Source organism: Mus musculus, chromosome 2 (genome assembly GCF_000001635.26).
Source record: "Mus musculus strain C57BL/6J chromosome 2, GRCm38.p6 C57BL/6J".
Lineage (NCBI taxonomy): Eukaryota > Metazoa > Chordata > Mammalia > Rodentia > Muridae > Mus > Mus musculus.
This window is the reverse complement of record NC_000068.7, coordinates 71,081,341-71,097,162: the sequence shown is the minus strand read 5'-3', so window position 1 is coordinate 71,097,162 and position 15,822 is coordinate 71,081,341. Positions and strand designations below refer to the sequence as shown.

Genomic DNA, 15,822 nt, shown 5'->3' with positions numbered 1-15,822 from the left:
CCTGGGAATATAAAGAACCTCAATGTCCTTCAACAGATGACGATAATGAAAATGTGGTGCAGACACACAATGGAATACTAGGTGGCTGTAAAGAACAAGGTGACATCATGAAAATTTCAGGTAAATGGATGGACCTAGAAAAGGCCACTTTGAGTAAGGTAACCCAGACACTGAGAAACAGTTAGCTGACTGAAGTTAGTTGCCACAGGAAGGGAGAGAAAGCTTGAGAGATTAGAAAGAACTTGAAGGTAATGAATGCATCTATTATCTTGATTGTGGTGACAGTTTCATGGGTGTGCATAGGCAAAATGTATCCACATTATACATTTTACATATGCCCAGTTTACCATATGTCAATTCTACCCCAAATAGATAATTACCTCTCAGAGTTCTGAATAACTGTCTGACTTGCTGTTATATTTTTATTGTGCAAAATCAATTGCTACAATTTTGAGAAAAATGAATTACTACTTATCCACAATTCTATAAAAATAAATCAAATTCAGTGTTGCCTTTAATAAAAACATTATTAGTCAAGAAGACAGAAATTAAAGGAAAACTACCCACATATCTTAAGGGCTTTTGTGGTGGTTTGAGTATACTTGGCCCAGGGAGTGGCACTATTAGGAGGTGTGGCCTTGTTGCAGGAGGTGTGTCACTGTGGGAGTCGGCTTTGAGACCTCCTCCTAGCTGCCTGGGAGCTGCCTCGTTTGCCTTCAGATGAAGATGTAGAACCCTCAGCTCTACTTGGAGATTCATGTATCTTATCTAGTGCCACTTGGTCAGGCTCCGGTGGTCATGTGAGTAATGAGACATGTGACCTTGGTCCCTGATTAGTACCTAATGCGGTTCTCTCCTAATGAGTCAGAGTGCCCAAAGTGTTCTGTGTCTGATAAGGAACAATTCAGTCTGAGTTTCGGGCTGTCGTAACTGTTATCACAAATAATGCTTCAGAGTTCCTGGACGGGGGTGAGATGTGAAAAAGGCTCAAGAGAGACCAGCTTGCCAAGAGGGCTGATGGACACATGGAGAAACATCTGGGTATCAACCAGAAGTGGTTACATAGTCACCATCAGTGATAAAAGAAGAAAGACTACTGAGCAAACGTTAAAAAAATAAAGAACAACTGCAAATCTCATATGGCATGACAGGCCTGGGAAGTGGAGCAAAACTCTGGGAACGTCTGGTGTGTCAAACATGCACCTACTTGTAGACAGCAAAACTCTAGCTTATTCCTAGAAACTATCCAAGATAAAGACAAATATATATACATATTACCTATATACATATGTATACACACACCTAAGTGAACATAGCAGCTTTATTCATAACAGTAAGAAAAAAAATAGCAGAAACAACCCATCGATAGGGAGACAGAAAACAAACTGGTGTATTCATATAAAAGATTCAGGAATAAAACGTAATGAACGAGTGATGTTCCAGCATGGGTGACTTTCACAGTCCTGTGCTAAGCAGTTTGGTCTGGAATGTGATGGAGTGACAGGAGATGCCTGCATACGCTGGTAATGCATGACCCAATGCTTTCAATTTTGAGAAGGATTTGGATTACACAATCATTAAAAACTCAGCAAAATTATACAATGTATGTGTATTTCATTACATGTAAATATTAAATACATTTTTAGAATTTAAGTAAGGTATTGGGTGACTTATTTGAAATGCACTGAAAATTGGTAATAAAAGAATGAAACCTATGTGGCATTTGGTTACACACAACCTAATTTTATAAAGTTTACTCTATGTTAAAAATCTTCTCAACACAATGAGGAAAGTTCTGTCCCACTATAGCTTTTGCTTGAAATACAATTTATTTTCCATGTGAGACAGAGATCACACCCACAGAACCACAGGGAGCAGAAACTAGCTCCTGGGTTTTCTTTAGGTTCTAAAATGTTTAATGTTAACAAACATGGTAAGGAAGAAAAGAAACTGCAAAAATCTTCACTATCATCATTGTTATCTTTTGTTGATAGACTCTTGCTTTATAGTCCTTACTGGTCTGGGTGATACTAAGCTGCCCAGGCTGGCCTTTACTTGTGGCAATAATCTGCCAACACTCAAAAATTATTTAATAGAAGCTAAATTGTAGTAAGAGTAGATAATAATGCTTACTTCATTACAAACTTATCATTTTTGAACTATATTCAATTATTAAATGAAGAACCATCTTTCTGTCAATTCATGTATAAACTTTGCCTTATGCAAGTTTAGTCCAAAAAAAATGGAAATTCAATTATCACACACATAACTTTCTAGGTGCTGGGATGTAGTAAAAAGCACTGCTTAGTGTGCACAGAGGCCCATGTTCACTACTCAGCACTAGGCGGAATACAGACCATGCAAAACAAACAAAGACCACCTCACACTCAATAACAGCTCCCAGGTCCTCACTGTTCTGCTATGGCAGTGTGCAGAAGCCTCACGTCCCCGGGTGTACAAGGGGAAAGACAATGGCAATTTATACCTCAAGTGGTTATTTTCAACAGGAGTACTTTACATGTATCAAGGTCAGCAGCAGACACAAGCCATTCAGACTCACAGCTGGGCATGGAGGCTCATCATAGCCTGGACGGCACAGAAGATTTCAGGGGGGGGTAGAGGGGGGGAAGACCAGAGAGAGGGAAGAGGAAGAGGAGAGGGAGAGGGGTGCAGAGAGAGGAAGGGAAAAAACACAACACCCCCCTTTTGTAAGTACACATAAGGAAGGGTTACTAAGCTGCTCAAATGGTGGACAACCATGGAATATCTTTTTTTTTAAAGATTTATTTATTATTTATTATATGTAAGTACACTGTAGCTGTCTTCAGACACTCCAGAAGAGGTAGTCAGATCTTGTTACGGATGGTTGTGAGCCACCATGTGGTTGCTGGGATTTGAACTCCGGACCTTCGGAAGAGCAGTCGGGTGCTCTTAACTGCTGAGCCATCTCACCAGCCCGGAATATCTTTATTTAAACAAAATAAAACCATCTCCTCACTTGTTGGTTCAATAGCAGCAGTGACAGGATTTGCTTTCTGTTTCTCCCAGAGTTGTGACAAATACCGCAGAACAATAAGCCTGCTGTGTCACTCTGAGAATACAGAAGCAACTCCATTCAGTTTAGTGTCTGTCCTTGCTGAGAAGCAACTCTCCGGAGTGAGCAGCTGCAGACAGGAGACAGCCGGACCTTTGGGAAGCACACGTTGGCTTTGTTGTTGCTACTGCTATTATTCCAGCACTGGGAACAGAACCTAGGGCCTCATGCACAACAGCCAAGTGCTCTACCACTAAGCTACATTCCCAGCTCATCTTCTTGGTATGAGCAGAATCTAAATTTTCTTCATTTTTTTCTTATCTTCAACATCTTTCAGCATCTTTTGTATCAACCATGTGGTTCACATTCCCATAAACTGCCACAACTGGCCAAAACTAAACAGCTGTATCTCATCCTGTTAGCTGGGCACAGCTGGCTCTCTCTTTTGCTCTGTGTGTGTGTTGTGTATATTTGTATGTATGTGTGTGAATGTGTGAACACAGGTATGTATGGGTGTTTGTGGAGGTCATAAGTGGGTGTCAGAGCTCTTGGATGGAGCTGGGTTTAAAAGTGGCTGTGTAGCCCAGTATGGCTTATAGGCATGCAACCCAGGCTAGCCTCCAACTTGTGGCAACCCTCCTGCTTCAGCCTCCCAGTTGCTAGGATTTTAGATGTGAGCCATTAGGCTCAGCTCACACTAGGAATTTCTTAGTGGTCACATTATAGTTAGACTAGAAGTAGCCCATTCCTTTTTCTTACCACGTATCTAAGAAATGTCTCAACAGCCTTTCTGAATATGAGTTTCTGTTATCACACATGTATATACATACATAGCAATGACAAAGGAGAAGAAATTCAATTCCTACCTTAGAAAGACTCTTTGCTAAGACTGAAGTCTAAAGACACACTGTTCCAAATGCTCTCAAAGTACAGAGCAAATGAACTTCCAAGCTAAACAGCATCACCCTTCTTCTCTCTGCTGCTGCTCTTGGATTTGTTTCTCACTCATGTTGTGCAAGCCTGTTGGTCAATGGGTCAGGTATGGTAGACATCCCAGCAATGAAAGGTAGAAGCAGGCAGAGTTCTGTGAGTTTGAGGCTAGCCTGATCTACATAGTGTAGCAAGGCAGTCAGAGCTGCAGAGTAAGACCTTATCTAAATACACACACACACACACACACACACACACACACACACACCCCAGAAAACAAACTATCCAAACAAAAACCACTCAAACAACAAAGCAAAAACAAACACTAAGGTGTAAATGTCAGATAGGGCTGGGCGCTGTAACTATTAACTGCTCTGTAATTACGATGCTGTCTCTAAAATGCTCTCCGAGCTTCAGAGACACTAAATAGAGATGTTAAGTATCATAAACCAAGCCTGAGTTCTTCAGTCTCTAGACGTGAGTATTAGACTTTAACACGTTACTATCTTGTTCACGAGGTAATTACGTCTGTGTTCCAGATGACAATTCTGAACAGGACCAGCTTTGGAAGGATTTCTTTTTAGCTCACATACATTCTGCTTTGTTCTAAAACATCAATGCATATTAATATCCATAATCCAGAAATAAAAAATGCTCTAAAAACTGAAACTAGTGCTAACATGATGTAATGACTACAAAATTCAACACCTGATCTAATGTGCTGGGACACAGTTAAAACATGGACAGGTACAGTTAAGATACTGCATAAAAGCACCTTCAGGTTATGTATACAAGACACAAATTAAACATTAAACGAACTTCATGCTTAGACCTTGGACCCATTCTCAGGATTTTATAATGTACCCACAAATATCCTAAAATCAAGGAAAACTTCACTTACAAAACACTTTCGTGCTAAGCATCTTAGATAAGGAATAGTCAACCTGTAATTTTTTTCTTTGCATAAAAAGATGATTTTAGGTTTCTTTTATTTCTTGACTGAATAGACACACTAGTTACTAGTTCTTTGATTTTTAAACAGCCAACACCTCTCTCCTTAGTCCTGCTGATCATAATCAGCTAGAAACATCTTTGCAGGTTTTCAAGTCTGACTGGAGAATTCATGGCATTCTCTACCATTACCCCAGACAAAGTTTCTCTGTGTAGCCCTGGTTGTCCTGAAACTCACACTGAAGACCAGGCTGGCCTTGAAGTCAGAGATCCACCTGTCTTTGTCTACTAAATGCTGGGACTAAAGTTGTGTGCCACCACTTACTGGCCTGGAATTCACACCATTCTTAACATGGGGTCAGGACAAAATGGAGAGATTTTTATACAAATCTTCCAAGTTAAAATTCCATATTTTAACCTTAAACTTGAATCAAGTATGGCCTGTTGCTCTTCTCCTATGCTTTATTAAGCAGAGTCTCAATGCAGTCCAGGCTGGCTCTGAACTCATTACATGCCAAGCTGACACGGAATTCTTCATTGTCCTGCCTCTGCCTTTGAGATCAAGGGTTTTGTTTTCTTTAAAGCAAGGCTTTGCTACATAGTACAAGTTGGCCTTAAGTTTGCAGCAATCCTCCTGCTGCAGCTCCCCGAGTGCTGGATTACAGGTGTGAACTACCTGCTCTGACTGCTCTTTTCTTGTTTTATATTTCTCTTTGGAGGACGACTTGGAAGAATGAGATGACCGGGGAGATTCTGAGCAGCTGGGTTTCTCAGAAAGGGACTGTAAGAAACAGTTTCTCCCTACACGCAGGTTGCTTTTAACTAACATTCTGAAAGTGATTACTGGAATTCAAGTGTTATGTTTAAATCTGTTCTAACACAGAAGAAAAACATTCCTTCCATGAACAATCAAAATCTTCCTCTGGCTAATGAGGTTACTCCCAGGCAGGAAAGAACTCCTCTTGGTTTCAATTGTGCTACAAGGAAGAGGCCACCAGGGGCCAGCAATGCACAGAAGGGGCCTACCAGAGGCCCCTTTATGTTCTTGCTTACATATGAAAACAGCACTAAATAAACATAGCCACTCAGCAAATAGATAGAAAATAAGACAGACATCTTTAGCTGTATTAAAAGCTAAACAGGGTACAAATGAAGAAAAGCTTTCATTTGAAACTTGCCTGGAATCTTTTATAACACATATGCTAGGGAGATGGCTCTATCAGTAAAATGCTTGCTACAGAAGCATGAAAGTCTGAGTCTGATGCCCACCCATGTATGTATCTGGGCATGATGGTAAGTATGCCTTTAGTCCCAGTGCTGGGAAAGAGACAGCAGCATCCCTGACCAGCCAACCAGGCTAGCAGTATCAGTAAGCTGCAGGCCCTAGTGAAACCCTATCTGAAAACACACGGTAGGTGGCTCTTGAGAACACCATTGGCTGACATCTGGCCTCCAAACGCACATGCACACACATGCAGGCACATCTGCAAATATGTGCACACCCACATACACATAAACATGCAAATATGTCCTCAGAAACAAAGTCAAGTGCACTGGTATTTATACACACACAAACGGACTACAGTCAATAAGACCGCATAAGAACTGATGAATTGAAAAACTAGAATTGATATGTTTTTTTTTTTTTTTCTTTTGGTTTGTTTTGTTTACAAAGAAGCTGTGGTAATTTTTGGCTCAAAAGTATGATTTTACATTACAAATCCTACTTCTAATCCTTAAGTAAAGTTTGGTATAGAGTATATAGTATATCTTTATGTTTTGTTGACGTCTTTAGATCAGGTCTCATGGAGACCAAGCTGGCCTTGAATTTGCTAACTGGCTATAGCACTGGCTTGGAACTCCTGATCTTTCTGCTCTACCCGCCATGCACTGATATTACAAGTGTGTTCCACCATACCTGGCTCCTATATTTAGTATTTTTATTTTTGTTTTTCTCTCCCAGCCTTACTAATTAAAACTTTATAGTAGTCTTTAAGAATTAGTTATCCCTGCATCAATGATGTCTCTTTGACTCCTAGATAACTGTCCTCGGTTCCCTAGCATTTTATATTCACGTTAGCACCTAATGGAAATGTTTCAAAATGCTTGGTCTCTTGGGACAGCATCCTAGGGAGCTTTTACATAAGATGGAGTCCTTTCTACCATATGTGGTAAGAGTTCAACCTAGTCCTTTGGAGCTAGCACAAGACTTGTTCTGGAAAATGCTGCAGAATGTTCCATGCAGATAATGAGGACTAGTTACAGCTGACTGAGGCTCGTTTTTTTAACCAAGTCTCAAGTTACAATGACTCACTGTCTTAACCACTTCTGTTGACAGCTTCCTCCTCTTCTCCAGGGTCACAGACCATCTGGTAAACATAGCAGCTGAAGACCCTGTTGGGCTTCTGTTCGATGTGCAGCACCAAATCTCTGTCAAAGTAGACTTCATGGCTATATGTCTGTAACAAAACAGTCACACGGGATCTGCTTTTCACACAATTATATTCACAGTGTCACCAAAATCCCATAGCACCTACCCTATGCCCCTACATATGCACACCGATGCAGAAGACTTGTCAGAAATGGATTTTTCATTATTTATGTGCATGTAGACAGAAAACAGAAAAATACAGAAAATGTAGAGAATAGAAAGAGCTCTGGGCTTAGGGGCTTAGCTATGCAGTTCAGTGTCAGAACAGCACTTCTGTCTGACGCAGGAGCACGTACAAGTGTTCCTACCTCTCAAGTTCTTACTGAGAGGAAAAGACCTAGGCACAAGTATGCTGCTCTCTGTTTTACTTTTGTGTGTGTGCTGTGGAACGTGAGTATGCTCACATGTGTGTGGATACCTGTGTGTGCATGTGTGTTGTAGACAGGCCAGAGAGTGATGTTAGATGTCTTCCTCAGTTCCTCTCTGCTTTATGCCTTGGTCCCAGAACTCAGGGATTTAGCTAGTCTGGTCATCTTGCCTCTGAGATCTTGTCTTCACTTCTAAGTTGGGCTGACACACCTGCCAGCATTTATGTGGTGGGTTCTGGGGTCCGAAACCCAAAGTTCTCACATTTGCACAGCAACTGAACCATCTCCCCAGTACTCTTGAAACTTCTTCACTGCCACTACCAACTCATTTTAGGTGGTGCTGGGAAATGAACCTACAGTCTGATGGGCTGATATTTGAAAGAACAAATATTTCCAAGTGCTAGAACCCAACTTGCTTAATCATTGCTTGCCCCTTAACTAACTATGGGAGATAATTTCATTTTTAAAGATGATACCAAACTCATAATTGGGAGCAAAATAAAAGACTATGGTAAGGAAATAACATGTCTTAAGAATCACAAAGTTTTCTTTGTGTTTTTTCACCAGTATCTTCAAGGATATTGGTAAGATGGTAGGTACCCTTTCTTTCTTTTTTTTTGGTTTTTTGAGACAGGGTTTCTCTGTATAGCCCTGGCTGTCCTGGAACTCACTCTGTAGACCAGGCTGGCCTCGAACTCAGAAATCCGCCTGCCTCTGCCTCCCGAGTGCTGGGATTAAAGGCGTGCGCCACCACGCCCGGCTGGTAGGTACTCTTAATGCTAAGAGAAAGAAGGCTTAGAAGTGCTCATTTTGTCTTGTGTATTGGACAATAACTTATTTCGTGTGGTCACAGCATAGGTGAATCTGGACTGATATGGACATGGTCTAATAAATGGCACCTGTAAAGGAAACCCTTACAACTTAGTGTCCCAGACGTTATACATACCACATCCCATGACTCCACTAGTGGGATGCTTTTGAGTAAGGTTCCATATTCATTACAGTGGAAATCCAGGTGAGCTTTTCCTTCAGCATCTATTTGAGTGACAGCTACTACGGAAAGTAAGTCCAACTCATCTTCATAGTCCACGATTTTGAAAGTCTTGGGGAACAGATGAAAGTAGGGTCAACTCCAGCTAATAAGCAAGAAGTATTTCTACATTCTAAATTTAATTATTCTATCACTTCTGAAAACACGACAGAAGGAAGAACAAGTGAGAGAATCAGTAGAAATGTATCTCTATGTATACCCATAAAACATGGGTCATTCTCCAGATTTCCACATGTTAAGCAGTAGCCCATGGACTTGGCAAACAACTAGAAAGCACACTGGATCCCTTGGGGTTGGCGTTACAGGCCTTCACCTATCGTCAGTTTGTTGTTACATGGGTGCTGGGACTCAAACTCTTGTCCTCAAACTCAAAGAACAAGTGCCCTTAGCTGGCAAGCCACCTCTCCCGTTTTCTGTTTAGCTTTGTTCTGTTTTTCTTTGCTTCTATAGGGATTGGAACCAGGAGCCCACGCATGCTATGCAGGCACTCTACCGTTCAGCTATATTTATTACTCACCATGAAAAATGTGCTTCTTAAAAACAATTTATCTTTAAAAATAGTACATATGTATATGTGTGTGCTTGCATGTGCTCTCAAATGCAATGGTGGTGCACCCCTTTAATCCAGCACTTGGGAAGCAGAGGCAGATGGATCTCTGTGAGTTCAAGGCCAGCCTGGTCTACAAATTGAGTTCCAGGATAGCCAGGACTCCATAGAGAAACCCTGTTTTGAAAAACAACCAAACCAAACCAAACCAAACAAACAAAATGCATAACTTACAAAAACAATAAGCTAATCATGTGTTCAAGTTATTTTGGCCCCATAAACTTTACTACAAATAAAACTGTGTGAAAACTGCAATGAGACCCCAGAAGGGGGTGACACTGAGTGGACCACACACTCCCTTCCCCATCCTGCCTGCAGGGTGCCTGCCCTGGGCAGGGGAAGCATTAAACTGAATGGAAATGGACTGTTGGTTATCTTGGGCTAAGGAATACCTCTTGTTCTGGGTCATCATCCAGAAGGCTGACATTTCTTTTCACCACACGTCCAGAAGCTGTAACGGTGATTAAATTTTCCTTCTGATGGGGGGGCGGGGGTGGGGAGAAGGAAAATCAGGACACGCTCCACTGCGAGAACCCAAAGACAACAGTCCCCAAGTGCGGGCAAACCAGCTGGCCCTTCCCAGTGCACACACTCCTCTAGCTGACTGAGAACATTCCAAATTTTATTTAAATCTAATTTTCAATCCTTTACTCAGTGAACAATAATTTATTTGAATAAAAGCTTTAAATGGGCAAATGTTAGGATAGGCACAAATTAAACTTATGGATTTGCGATTTATTCATCCTTCTGACTTTTGCCTTAACACAGAACAGAAAACTAAAAGTGGATCTGAGTTCAGAAACCTCCCTCTTTAAGGGCCTCAGCTTATACACTAAAGGCAAACTACCAGCTGCAGTGAAAGCATGGTATCTGGTTTAAAATATTTATACCCCACCTTAACCTCGCACAGCTACTTAGAACCAAAGACTGACAAATCAGCACTAAAAAATATGAAAAGAAAAAAAAAGAAATAAGTGAGATAAATTCAGTATAATCAACTCTCTTCAAATCTCACATGTAAGTGGGAGTACGACTAGTTCCTCATGTACAGAAAGAGAACAGATTCCCAAGAGTTATGATGTTTGCAGCTATGAGGCGAACATCCATATTACAAGTTACATAGACAATGTTCTATAGAAAGGATATAAGATATTTTTGACTTACTCTGTCTTCTCTTTTAGCCCAAATGACAAAATCTTCAGAGATCTGATGCTGAGAACTATCATTTTCTACCTCACTTAGCTTCAAGACTCTGGAAAGGAAAAAGAATTCCAAAAACTCAAGATTGCAAAACACCACCAATCTGCCAAAGCTAACCTCAGACGAAGCTCAACAAAGGGAATCGATCTGTGGCAACTCACGTCTCCTCCACTGACTTGTCTGTAACATTAACCTCATCATTAAAATCCATAACCTTCTTCACACTCATCTTTGTGAACCAGGAAAGTGCAGCTATGAGTCGAGGTGCTTACACAGGTAAAGCAGCAGCTGGCTCAGCCTGTGAATGACACTACAGTGCAAAGCTCATCTCTCCCTCTGTGCAGCAGGACTTGAGTGTCTCATCCCTCATATCAGAGTTGCACTGTTGTGTCTGTAGAACACACAGCTAAGCATAGTACTTAGAGTTAACAATGAGAGAGACAGGGCAGCAATTAATTGGAATGCTAGACTTTCACAAGAGAGCAAAATCTGCCACCAACAATTCCATTTTTTTTAAGGATTATATTTTAAGATTCGGATTTGCAGATTATAAATGATCTCATGTGTCAAGCTTATTAATCAAGACAAAGTAAAATAATTTGCTTTCCACCCACAGAAATCTGTTCACATCATTAAAATACTTCAAAAGTACAATGTTCTCAAAGATCCAAGTCCCATAGGCAAAGAGAACAGCAAGAAGCCACTGTGGCAGGGACAACTGGGTACTTCATAGTTGCCAATGATAATCAGATAATGCTTTAAACCCAGAGATGAGTTATCTCAATTAGTGACAATATAAATAGGTGCTTATCTTTTAAAACCTAGGAAAAAGCCAGCTTGATGGCACATGCCTTTTATCCCAGCACTTGGGAGGCAGAGACACGTAGATCTCTGTGAATCTGAGACCATCCTGGTCTACAAAGCAAATTCTAGGACAGCTAGGACCACATAGAGATCCTGACTAGAAAAAAATAAAAAGAAAGAAAGAAAGAAAGAAAGAAAGAAAGAAAGAAAGAAAGAAAGAAAGAGAGGAAGGGGAAGGGAAAGGAAAGGAAAGAAGAGGATGAGGAAGAAGAAGAGGAAGGAAGAAAAAAAAGATTTCAGATTTCTGGCAGGAGAGGTCTTGGTCTTGACTGGGCTAGTATACAAGCTGGGGGTGAGAACGGTAGAATATTTCCAGTTTTGAATCATGGTAACTAGAATCAAACAGACAGAAAACTGTGTGAGAAGAAAAGACCTAAATACTGAGGATAAGCTGCAGTTAGAGGAAGTATGGGTAAAAGATAAAAATTTGAGACTATTTTGACATCAAGACTATTTCAAGCCAAATGAAGAGCATTTTAAGCAGAAGGTCAACAGCCAACAGCAAACAAACGCTAGCCCATCAGTCAGAACAAACACAGATCATCATCCTGCCTGGAGGGCCCGGAGACTGAACCTGGGACCTCACACACTCTAGGCAAGTACTGTTCTTCTGAACTACATTTCCAGCTCTTTTTATTTTATTTAGTAAGAGGTCTCACAAAGTTGCCTAGGCTGGCCTTGAAATTAGAATTTTCCTGCCTTGGCCTTTTGCACAGCTGAGATTTCAGGCCTGTGCCACCTGGCTCAGCTATCTTCTTTCTCATCAATCCTAAGAAAACTCAGACCCAGTATGGCACAGTCTTGCATCCCCAGTGGTCAGGGCACAGAAGCAGAAGGCAGCTCAAGGCCAGCCTGGGCTACACAAAACTAGCTGCCAGTATGAACTACACAGCAAATTCCTAAGAACAAAACAAAACAAACAAATAAAACTCAACGAGGAAAGAGTAATCAATAATTCCCTTTCATTCATTCACGGATCATCTGTCAAGGAACTTATGTGAGAAACTTACAAACAGCAATGGCAAAGCTAAAGAATAAAACCAGATTTTGTAGATGATAGTCTCTCAGGAAATTCTCCACCCAAGCGAATATTTCACAGAATTACAATGGTTTCAATTGAAAACAACAATGTCAATAAACATTACAAAAATTGCTTTTAATTTTAAACTGCTAAAAAAAAAAAATCTCTCACTTGACTTGGTTTGGGCCAACATGTATTATTCTTCCAGAAGCATCAGGGTGGAAATAGATCCAGTCAGATTCTAATGAACAGCACTCCATTTCTTGGATTCCATTTTTTGCCTGAAGTTGGAAAAAATATTCAGGACAGAGATTAGGAGGGTAAATAATTTTCCAAATATAACCCTTTGGTAACTCACAGGTACAGGGAAGAAAACTGAAGCAGCTAAAGTGGGACAGGTGTGAGGGCCAAATCAACCTGAGACATTCTGAACACTTACAGTCCGAGATGGCATGGATTTGCTCCGTGCCATGCGTAGACCTGAGGCTCCTGTATCTCACGCATGCACTTTGTGTTGGGGACTATGGGGATGTCCTGGCATCACTGCTGCATTTGATTTTAATTACACCCAAAGCAAACAGCAACCCCATGTTATGGCTTCTTAGCCACAGACTGACACACAAACAGAACAAATATTAGCCCAATGTTTGGAACCTATTAAATAGCAGCTCTGACTCCAAAGTCCACGAACTTTCCAATACTATACACACACAGTTCCCTACAACTTCCTCCTCCCAACCCTGTCCACAACTACCTGTCAATCAGAAGAGTAGGGAACACTCACATAAGCACGTAACCAAACCAAGATTCTGACACAGGTCACATACTAAGTCAAATATTAAACTCTCGTATCTGAGAAAAGAGTCTAATGCTGATTAGCATTTAAGACACGAAAAGAATAGTCTTATTCCAAAACACGTAGGTATGCTTAGACATCAAAATAAAGGAAAAAGCCAAGTGTGGTGGTGCACCCCTTTAATCCCACCACTTTGGAGGCAGAAGCAGGCAGAGCTCTGTGAGTTCAAGCCAAGCCTGGCCAGGGCTACATAGTAAGATCCTGTCTCAAGAGGGGGAGTGGGAGAGAAAGAAAAAAACACCGCCTGTTTTGTGTTCCTGTGGACTCATAGGTTTCACCTTCTACACAGCAGCACCAGGAACTAATACCAGCTTTGGCAATTATTTATATGTGTGATGAATACTGGCCTGACCAAATGTTGTAATTGTTAATATAGAGTATGCAATACCTATGATTAAAGATTTATTTATTTATTTATGAGAAAACATATAGAATCATTTCTTAGATACATAGGATATACAGTGTGCAAGGTTTGACTGAATGCAAAATTAGGTGGAAGGAGAGAAAGAGGCATTGGTGACTGCAGAAAGCCCTGGAGGTGAACAGTCAAACCAGGGCCGGAGTCAGCTCCTAGAAAATCTTCTGTAAAATGTTACAAAAGAGGGTTTCACCGAGGGGAATGGACCGTGGGAACTGTTGGATGTGACCAAAGAGTGAGAAAATGGAGAGAGAAGTTTTCTTACAAAAGTAAACTAGAAGACACTAGACACAGTGGCCTCTGACATCAGTAGAAGACGGGAACAGGACCCCAGAAAATGCTGACCTTAAGCAAGGTGAAGGGTGCTGACCTATGACTAAATGGAGCCCACAGTGGCTGACTGTGCAAGGGCCTTGGAAGGCATGGGTGAGGGATAAACTAAATCTACTTCATACAAAGTAAATTTATCTAATATAACAAGAGATTTCAGAATAAGCTATATTAACTCAGCAATACAAGCAAAGATGAGGGCCACAGCATGGGTCAGGAAGGGGTAAGAATCTTTGTTTGGGGAATAGAGGCAACCTGAAGGAAGAAAATGTATGCCTGACCATGGTAGACCTCAACAAATGATTAAAAGGGAAAAAAATCAATTAAAAACCTCATATTTTAAAAGAAAATGAAGATGAATTTAATGGATAGAACGTTTGCTGTTTTGCCATGAACCATTTCTTCCTGTGGCGCCAGAAGCAACTTGAGGAACCCTGACAATGAGCCATCTCAGCGCCAACACTGTGAACTCCATCTGGTTCTGTTCTCTTCAAAATCAACAACACATTCCACAGCAATTTCAGAGGCAGCCTAAGCCTACTCTAGCAACAGTTCCCACGGTGGCATCTGAGAGACGTTTTCCATGGGAATCCTGCAACAAAACCGTTAGCAACGAAACCCTTCACCATGTATGTGACACACAGCTATGGTCTCAGCACTTGGGAGGCCAAGAGGGGAGCATCAGGTGTGCAAGGCCAGTCTTGCCTATGTACTGAGTTTGAAGTGAGCCCGGGTTACATAGTGGTTAGCACAGAGCTGGGGGCTGTGAGGGAGAGAATGAACAAGAATCCTTGGTGTTCTAAGACCTTTCAAAGAGTTGTTGTTTTAAGATTCTGGGTGACAAAACACTATTTCCTGTATTCTCTGTATTTTAATTTGTTCACAAATGCTGGGTGTGGTGGCACATGCCTTTAATCCCAGCATTGGGGTAGCAAGCCAGAAGAAGGATCTGAGTTTCATTCCTGGACCTATAGCGCTACTAGAAGAGTAGAGAATAAAAATTTCTAATATAAATTTACTGCTGAAAAGTTGATTACTCATGAATTACCAAAGAATTATCTTTTAGGGCACAAATATGAAAAACTCCTTTCTGTTTCTTCTTATTAGGCGTGATGATGTAGTGCCAAGGATGGCCTCCAATCTGGAATGCGTTCTCCAGAGATGAAACTTCAAAGAGTGGAGGTGGTGAGTCTGTAGGGATGAGCAAGAGAAATTTATTAGCTTCTCATTCTGGTTGGACTTGCACCCGTCATTAAGTAGGTTCAACCTTTCTTGGTTCATATACATAATTTACAAAGTTCCATGAATGAAAAATTACTGTTTGAGTGAATAAAATGCAGTCAGAAAAGAGATTTGCTGCCTAGAGAACAGAAAGCCAGTAGAAAACAAAGTGAGGCTATAAGCTAAATCTCTAGGCATATATTTTGGTGGGAATGTGTGGCCTCCATGAGAGCAGACAACAACAACAACAATAATAAAGGAGGCTGAAGGTACTTATTGTGGGGGGGTTAGGGAGGCAGATATACAACAAAAGGTGCACCCATCGCCGAGGATCTACGTACAAGACTCTGGGTTAGCCACAGTGTCAACTCCTTGAACAATTGTAGCGGCTAATCAGGCCTAATAAATTTTTATAGGCAGAGAGACCTTCCATATTATAGGCTAACAGCAAATTTTACAAAAGCTGTCCTGTGTTACATTTCTTGTATAGAAGGAACATTAGTCTGAATGAATACAGCCAATTAGGATGGGGTCTGGTAC

General features: G+C 41.0%; 1 protein-coding gene across 9 annotated transcripts in view; it reads right to left on the bottom strand.

Annotated features, from left to right (window-relative positions):
- Positions 1-15,822, bottom strand: part of Dcaf17 (DDB1 and CUL4 associated factor 17) — a 60,671-nt gene that overhangs the window by 19,250 nt on the left and 25,599 nt on the right. For 3 of the 9 annotated variants that reach the window (XR_001783197.2, XM_006500339.4, NM_001165981.1), the window contains exons 9-14: positions 15,110-15,252; positions 12,629-12,738; positions 10,537-10,624; positions 9,765-9,848; positions 8,661-8,816; positions 7,230-7,374 (exon numbers count right to left, since the gene is read on the bottom strand). Coding sequence is in view for 7 of the 9 variants with exons in the window: in XM_006500339.4 (XP_006500402.1) it covers positions 7,234-7,374; positions 8,661-8,816; positions 9,765-9,848; positions 10,537-10,624; positions 12,629-12,738; positions 15,110-15,252 (722 nt within the window). In the remaining 2 variants the exon portion in view is untranslated. Of the gene's footprint in view, positions 1-1,303; positions 7,375-8,518; positions 8,817-9,764; positions 9,849-10,536; positions 10,625-12,628; positions 12,739-13,705; positions 15,253-15,822 lie in introns of those variants that run through there. The other 6 variants (XR_374535.2, XM_030252168.1, XM_006500340.2 and 3 more) reach the window with 4 other exon arrangements.